This window comes from Momordica charantia (genome assembly GCF_013281855.1).
Source record: "Momordica charantia cultivar OHB3-1 chromosome 6 unlocalized genomic scaffold, Mcharantia_2.0 BLBB01000006.1, whole genome shotgun sequence".
In the NCBI taxonomy this organism is placed as follows: Eukaryota; Viridiplantae; Streptophyta; class Magnoliopsida; order Cucurbitales; family Cucurbitaceae; genus Momordica; species Momordica charantia.
This window is the reverse complement of record NW_028275164.1, coordinates 17,057,662-17,066,462: the sequence shown is the minus strand read 5'-3', so window position 1 is coordinate 17,066,462 and position 8,801 is coordinate 17,057,662. Positions and strand designations below refer to the sequence as shown.

At 38.5% G+C, this 8,801-nt stretch overlaps 1 protein-coding gene across 1 annotated transcript; it reads left to right on the top strand.

Moving 5' to 3' along the window:
* Positions 1-5,078: 5,078 nt before the first annotated feature.
* On the top strand, positions 5,079-8,549 carry LOC111025685 (uncharacterized). Its single transcript, XM_088124797.1, has 2 exons — positions 5,079-5,396; positions 6,036-8,549. Exon 2 carries the CDS (start codon positions 6,143-6,145, stop codon positions 8,423-8,425), a length of 2,283 nt encoding a protein of 760 aa, XP_087980923.1. The 5' UTR covers positions 5,079-5,396; positions 6,036-6,142; the 3' UTR covers positions 8,426-8,549.
* The last annotated feature ends 252 nt before the right edge of the window (positions 8,550-8,801 follow it).

Genomic DNA, 8,801 nt, shown 5'->3' with positions numbered 1-8,801 from the left:
CAACTCTCACAAACTAAGACTACAGAAACTCAATCTTAGGATAAACAACTTGATAATTTAAACAAAACACAACATAATGAAAAGAACCTTTCGTGTGCCTCGGATCTTCGAATGCTTTTTTTTCTACGGTTTTCTTTCTTTTTGCTACTGTTTTTTTTCTCTCTTTTGCGTCTATTTTTTTTTTCTTTTTTTTTTCGTTTGCTTCTATTTTTTTTTCTTTGCTAATGATCCGAGAGCAAAAATACAAGAATTTCAAGGCAAGTTGTAGTATGTCTTGTTACACTTTGTAAGAACTACTTTCGAAAAAAGAAAAAATGACAGAATATAAAATTAGACAAAGTAAAGATATTTCACCTCTAGAGCCGGCCAAAGGATGTCGACCAATTCTCTGATACCAAATGATAAGCGCCAAGGTTGCTCGTGTTTACAAAGCTAGAGGTCCTTCTAGGATCCTTGCAAACATTCACAAAAACGACTAACTTACCGAATGATTCCAACCAAGAGTAAGGTTAGAAGATGAATCACTCTTAGATCAGACTTAGAATCTACGATAGACACTCCTAGATCCTAAGACGACTCACTCCAGAATTAGCTTGATCGAGACTAATCCAATGAATCGGTTTAACATCAAACCTAAAGCAAGATTTGAAAGAAGCAACACCAAAAGTGTTAAGGAACAAAAGTTCTTGAATTTCAATATGTTTTAATCTCCCAAAACAAGGTGATTACAAGCCTTTAAATAGGCCAAAGGGTCGTTCAACATGAGGAACACCAAAAGTCTTTCAAATCCTATTTAATGCAAATTGTAGAAAATAAGACATGCAAATTAAAACATGATTGCACATCAAACTAGACAACTAAATGTGAATCCAAAAACGTAAAATTGCTTTAAATTGTCTTGGAAATCACATGTAGGAGGCGCCTTACGTTTGGATGAGATTTGACAAGCTTTGACATCACAAACTCCCAAGAGGTACAATCTGCAAAGGCACCTGTTCACCAATCTGCACACTTTTTTTGTCCTCCGTGCCATCTCTCAAAATAGACAACTTTTCCCGTGCCATCTTTGCTTCATTCTCTTCTTGACTCATTAAATTAACATTGTAAAGAATTTTTGCCTCAGAAATCTTTGTCTCCTCGTGTGCATTAGCTAGCCTTTGAAGATGTATTATGAAAACCTCTTGAATCTTCTTTGCTTTGCTTCTTGTAATTGGTCCCCCGGGTACAGTCAATGGATCCGTGGTTGGATTTGCATCACTGAAGCCTCCTCTCCAAGTTTTATGGTTAAGGTCTCATCGGCCAGGCCAGTGAGGAAGTAGCACATGGCCGAATCGTCGGAGTAGTGCACGACCTTCAGCTGCTCCTCCTGGAACCTTGTGACATATTCTCTCAGCGTCTCTCGTTCCTTCTGTCTGATGGTGGCAAGCTGAGTCGCTGTCTTTCTGTCATAATGCCGAGAGGAGAACTGACTGATGAACTCCTTTTTCAGCTGAGAGTAGGTCGAGATCGACTTAGCCGGCAGTCTTCGATACCACAGGCACGCGCTACCGGTGAGCGCGATCTGGAAGGCGCGGCACTTGATCCCATCTGTTGCCGCTTGAAAGTCCATGAGGCCCTCGAAGACCTCAACATAGTCTTTAGGGTCCTTAGACCCATCATAGGGCTTCATGGTTGGAGTCTTGAACTTCAGAGGGATTGGAGCCTCCATAATATCCGAGGTGAATGGCGATTCTCCCAAGTCGCCATCGTCAAACGAACATTCTTTCTTCTCGCACCTGGCCTTAAGCGCCTCGACCTGCTCATCGAACTTGTGCTTCATCAGGTCGAACTCTTCCCTCATGATCACAGCTTCTGGTGCTAGAGGCTTGTATTTTGACTGAGCCTTTAGGTTCGAGTTCGAGAACTCTCGGGAGTAGGAATGAGAGTCTTCCGGCTCCCGAGATGCTCTCTTCTTCTTTTCAGTGAGATGCTTTCTCAGATCGTTGTCCCGCAAGCTGTAATTCACTCCTTCAACGTTGGGAATGGGCTCGCGGTCGCCAGGTTGGATGGATGGGGCTCCCTTTTCACCAGGTGCACCCGGGACCCTAGAGGGAGACGCAGTTCGGTTAGCACGTGTTGCCTCGGCGTACATTTCTTCCATTGTGCGCAATCGATGGCGCATATCATCCAACTCGCGCTGGAGAGTAGACAGAGCTTCAGGGTCTGCTTCCTGGTTGGCCCTTTGAGAGGTCTTTCTCGAGGTACCTCCTCGGCCTCGGTTGGCCTTTGAGGGTTTCGGATGAGCAGGGGGTAACTCTTGGTTCGCATGACGGGCAGATCTACGCAGCAGATCTCCCTCTTGTCCTGCTCGGACCTGGTCCTCGACTATTCTTGCGTCGAGGTCTCGCTGAGTGCCATTATCAGCGTTCACACCCCTCCGTTCTGTCGTATTGGCAGAGCTTGCCGGGTGCACCATTACTGCTTATATTTTCTAGATCGGGATGAATTAAGATGTCGGATTCCCACAGACGGCACCAAATGTTTATGCAAGAATTTGCACAACGGTTCTTCACGAATCGAGCTCGAACCCGGTCTCCGGTTCCAACCTGAACACTAGAGTGGACCTGCACAAGAGGGTAAGCACTCCGACGCTCAAGTCAGCATAGATCGGACTCCTTATTTAGTTTGAGGTGAGATTCGATACCTGAGCATGAAATGAAGCCCTCTATTTATAGGTGACGGATCCGACAGCACACACGACCGGCGGTTACATGTCTTTTCTCATATCGGACCTGTCGGGTTCCGAGCAGATCGGACCCCAGTCAGGTCGAACCTTGGTGCCCATAGTTTTTATAACGGCAAACCCGGCCACCTCGGCCCTGCCGAGGTGGACCTAATCAATCCTTATTTGATTTCTTCAACACTAATAAGGGTCCTCCACGTATCTCGAGTATGTTTACCCCCAAACAAATATAATACATTACTAAAACTTAATTTACCAAATTGATTATCTGATTATTATAAAATAATAAACTTCACAAAATAATAACATTATTATTATAAATATTAATTTTTAGTCATTTTTTCAACACATACAAGAAAATGTACATTATTTCATATTTACTGTCCTTATCAAAAATGAGAAAATATAGTTATTTTATAGTTTTTGAAAATGAATTAATTGTAAAAATTGTTGAGCTTCCAACCCTTTTTATCAATAAAGTGTAATAATTCTTAAATTAATAAATCAAAATAAAAGAAAATGATTTTTCATATTCTAAACAACAATTTTACTAATTATTGATAATTAATTAGTGAGATATTTTTAAATATAAAATTTGTCAAAGGATAAAACCGTATAAAAATGTATTTTAGAAATTCTCTTTTTTAATATAGTATAGATGAGTTTGAGATGATTTTTCTACGAAAAATAACAATAGTAATAATTAAATAAAAATATTTTTTCTATAGGGAATTTTGGAAGAATCCATGGTTCTTCGATTTATTAAAGCATCTGAACTGTTTTTTTGGGTCTAAAGATATCTCAAAGTCTTCAATAAACAGTCCTTATGTTGGAATTAGTAGGAGCAAAGTCTTCAATATCAAACATCTTGATGCTTTTATCTAGTTTATTTGCTTTTTTTTTTTAAGGTACAATTAGTTTATTTGCTTTTCTTTTAAGGTACAATTAGTTTATTTGCATTTTTTTTTACTACAATTAGTTTATTTGCTTTTTGTATTCTGTCATGCAAATTCATTTGCGGCACCTTGTCCAATTAATGTGTTGTGTCCAGATTTAAATAACTATGTCATTGACAAAAACTTATTTAATAAAAATTCACGTGATTAGGACCAAATAGATACAGCCACCAAATTCAAAATTGTAATTTTGAAAATAATTTTTTAATATTAAAAAGTTTTATTCACTAATTTCAATTGTTAATAAAAAAAATAGAAGCATATTTTATAATCATTTTGTTTTCAATTACCCCTCTCTTAAAAAGTACTAATTTTTTTAGTTCTTAATTTCTTTGTTAAATAATTTCATTTTTTATTCTTACCAACCTCAACATAGCTCCACGGTTAAGATAGCTAATTACGATCAAAAGGCTGTGAATTTGAATATTCATTCCTACATATTGTATTTTAAAAAATAAAGTAGTTCGATTTTTCTAAAAATTCTAAAAAATTTTGAAAACTAAAAAATATATTTTTTACGAACCAATTTTTATCTTTAAAATCTGATTAAAAAATAAAATTTTATTTAAAAATAAAAAAATTACAAGCTCAATAATTAAGTTTCAAGAAAAGAAAAATCATTTTCACACTAGATCTAGATAAATGAGGTGGAATATACTAAAGGTTTCTCATATATAATTAAGATTATAGATACTATTAATATATTTAAGTTTTTTTTAAACAACTATATTTAAGTTAATAATACTTACAATTACATCATTTAATTAGGCAACTTCAAAATAAATCTATGATTGGATATATTTTAATATATTTTAAATGTTAAATTATAATTTTAGTATTTAAATTTTAAGGTTTGTGTCTAATTATGACTTGAATTTAAAAGAACGTTGAATAGGTTCTTGGATTTTCAATTTTATGTCTAATAGGTCCCTAACAAGTATCCTATTGTTTTTAATAATTCTATAACATATTTGAAATGTTAAAATTAATGGACTCATTTGATATAAAATTGAATTTTTTATTTAGTATGTTATCACACTTTCAATTTTATGAGATCATGAACTAAAAAAACGTGGATTAGGCCAGAGTTCTATTAAAACAAAAGTTTAAAATTCAAAGTTGAAAGTTTAGAGTTCTATTACACACCTTATATAGTTCATGTATCTATTAAACACAAAATTAAATTTTCAGGGATCAAAGTTTACACTTATTAATATGACTAAATTTGTAATTTAACCCATAATCAACCTTGAAATACCAAAAAGAAAGAAGAAGAAGAAGGGAGGAAGGAAAAAAAAAAAAAAAAAAGTGGGAAGTCGAGTATTGAGATTGAGAAGGTCAAAACAGTAATTCAAAACTAGGAGAAAGGGAACCGTAAAGTGTTTGACGTAAATACCCTCTTTTGTGTTGAAGCCGCAGAGCCCGTATTTTCTCATCCTTCAAACTCTCTCCCTCTTCTGCCCTTGTAATTCCCTCTCCCATCAGCCCCCTTCTTCCTCTCCCCTCTTTGCCCCTCTCTTGTCTCTCTCTCTCTTCTACGATTTTCTCCAACGGAATTACCCGCCAAAAACCTTCCCCCCATCCTTCGAAACCACCTTTTCAAATTCCCTTCCTCCTCCTCCGATTCCCAAACCCTAATCACAGCTTCTCTGATGATTTTCTGGGTTCTTCAATGTGCTCTTCACGGATTTCGAATTCGCTCTCCGCCTTGGTTTCAGGTCATTCTCTCTCTCTCTGTCTCTCTGTCTCTCTCTAATTCGATGTATGTTGAAGATTCTATCACTTCGAATCTTTCGGGCCTTCGGCTGCCCTGTTTTGATGTTTTTTTTTTTTTGAGCTGTTGAGGAAATGGTTGGAGCTAAGAGTAACTGGTAGTGTTAATTGGAGAGTAGAGAAAGTTGTGAAGCTCTCAATCTACTGTTATCTTTCTGTTCTCATTGGATGACTGTTTTGTTGGTGTTCTGATCATGTGTGGAATTTGGGATGTGGAGCATGTAGCATCTTCGTCCTTTTTAGTGAGGGGAATTTGGAAAATTAATGTTCATGGATCCTTAACTTTGTTCTTGGTTAACTAAGATTACAGATCCTCAATGTTTACTTCTTATTTGTTCTCAGAACGCGGCCTGTTTGAGTTTATTTTCCGATGGGTTCTGATTTGTTCGTCCGTCTGTTTATGATACAAAATGACACAGGGTGTCAAGTTTTGAACAAGCTGATGTCTCTCTGTTTAGTCTGTTATCTCCTGGGATAATTTATAGTTTTGTTTTGTTTTGTATTGTATTACTGTTGTCGGTATTGAGACAGGTTATTTAGTAGGTGATATGACTTCTGAGAAATAGTTATTTACTCTTGAACAGGTGTGGCATGATACAGTTCAGATGTATTCTGGGCTTTAAATTTGGATCTGCCTCTCTGGACTGTGGAACATCTCTTTTATTCAACTGGTTTTGGATTTTCTGTTTCAATGGCAAACCATGACCTGATACTTGGACAAAACCACAATTTAGCTCTTGGGCAGAACCAACAGTTGATGTTAGGCCACAATCATAATATGGGTCTTGGTCAGGGTCACAATTTGGACCTAGGACAGGCACATGAGTTGGGTTTAGGACATGCCCATGACCATCCAGAGGGTCTGGTACATTCCCATGATCACGAGGGCTTGGGACGCAGTCACGATCATGAGTTGGGTTTAGGGCAAAGTCATGACCAAAGAGTGGACGATGATCACGATTATGGGCAAGAAAGTGATATGGGTATCGATAGGAAACCTGACCAAGTTGGGCATCAGTTGTCTCTTCCTTTACATGGCCATGAGTTAGGTTTGTCAGCAAACAATCAGTTAGATGTTTCAGAAAACCATGAACTTGATGAGAATCTTGAACTAGCTGTGGATCAGAATGACGAATTGGCAATTGAATCTGTTGATGATTTGGCAGCCCAGCAGTCTCAACTTGTGGTTACACCCGGTTCTGTGCTTCAGGCTCGCACGATCGTTGCAGCTCCTACTTATGAGCTTTCGGTGGGACAAGAGTTCCCTGATGTTAAGAGCTGTAGGAGGGCTCTAAGGGACACTGCTATTGCCTTGCACTTTGAAATGCAAACCATCAAATCTGATAAAACTCGCTTTACGGCCAGATGTGCTGCTGATGGATGCCCATGGCGTATTCATGCTGCAAAGCTTCCAGGCGTTCCAACCTTCACTATCAGAACAATTCATGACACTCATTCATGTGGTGGAATTAATCATCTCGGCCACCAGCAAGCGTCTGTTCAGTGGGTTGCAAGCTCCATGGAGCAACGATTGCGAGAGAATCCTAATTATAAACCAAAGGAGATACTTGAGGAGATTCACCGTGTTCATGGTATAACATTATCGTACAAGCAAGCTTGGAGGGGCAAGGAGCGTATCATGGCTGCCATGCGCGGTTCATTTGAAGAAGGATATCGCTTGCTTCCACAGTATTGCGAACAGGTTAAAAGAACAAACCCAGGAAGCATTGCATTAGTCTATGGAGATTCAACCGATAGCAGCTTCCAACGTCTCTTCATATCTTTCCAGGCATCGATTTATGGCTTTCTAAATGCTTGTCGTCCTTTGCTCGGGCTTGATAGAACATACTTGAAAAGCAAATATCTTGGCACTTTACTTCTTGCCACTGGTTTTGATGGTGACGGTGCTCTGTTCCCTCTGGCCTTCGGTGTTGTTGATGAGGAGAATGATGACAATTGGATGTGGTTTCTCTCTGAGCTTCATAACCTCCTTGAGATAAATACCGAAAACATGCCGAGATTGACAATTTTATCGGACAGACTAAAATGCATCGTTGATGGGGTGGAAGCGAATTTTCCAACTGCTTTCCATGGGTTTTGCATGCGGCATTTGAGTGAAAGCTTTCGTAAAGAGTTCAATAATCCAATGCTTGTTAGACTTCTTTGGGATGCTGCATATGCTCTCACAGTGATTGAATTTGAAGCAAAAGTTTTGGAAATCGAAGAGATATCACAAGATGCCGCATATTGGATTCGCCGAATTCCCCCTCGCCTATGGGCTACAGCTTACTTTGAGGGGACGAGGTTCGGGTATTTAACTGCAAACATTATCGAATCCTTAAACACTTGGATCTCAGAAGCCTCCGGGCTTCCTATAATTCAAATGATGGAGTGCATTAGGAGGCAGCTAATGACATGGTTCAATGAAAGGCGAGAGACCAGTATGCAGTGGACATCGATACTTGTCCCTACTGCTGAGAGGCGTGTTGCCGAGGCTCTCGAGCGTGCACGTACCTATCAAGTGCTTCGAGCAAATGAAGCTGAATTTGAAGTTATATCCCATGAAGGAACAAACATCGTGGACATTCGTAACCGTTGCTGCCTTTGTCGGGGCTGGCAGCTCTATGGTTTGCCATGCGCTCACGCTGTGGCAGCTCTTCTATCATGCAGACAGAACGTTCATCGATTCACAGAGAGTTGTTTCACGGTCGCAACGTATCGGAAGTCTTACTCGCAGACAATTCATCCAATCCCCGATAAGTCTTTATGGAAAGAAATATCTGAGAACGATGCAGATGCAAATAAAGCTTTGGTGGAGGTAGTTATAAACCCGCCAAAATCACTCAAGCCCCCGGGCCGACCAAGAAAAAGGAGAGTTCGAGCAGAGGACCGCGGGCGTGTCAAACGTGTTGTTCATTGCAGCCGTTGCAACCAGACGGGGCATTTTAGAACAACATGTGCAGCACCCATTTAAGTAGTGTTTGTTTTCGTTCGTCTTTTTCCATTTTTTGGTCAGAATTGAACTTGGGGTTGGCGATATCTGTATGTGCAAATCAATTATTTACTGTTTAATTAGTGGATATTAGCAGTTTTTTTTTATTATTTTTTTTTTCTCTTTTGAGTACAGAATATAAGCAGGTTTACATAGTAGTAGTAAAGTAAAATCATCCATTTTAGTTGGATTCCATTATTCGGAACTTTCTTTCATGTATTTTAAGTTGAAAGGGAGGGGGCATTTTGCAAACAAACACACACAAGATGTTGAAGGTCGTTTATTTTTAATTTTTTGTTTATTTAATTTTTAATTTTTTGTTTATTTAATTTTTATTTTTTAACTTATTAATATTTAT

Bases quoted from the DNA above. Each gene is read 5' to 3' on its own strand.
- LOC111025685 (XM_088124797.1), top strand. From the start codon at position 6,143: ATGGCAAACCATGACCTGATACTTGGACAAAACCACAATTTAGCTCTT.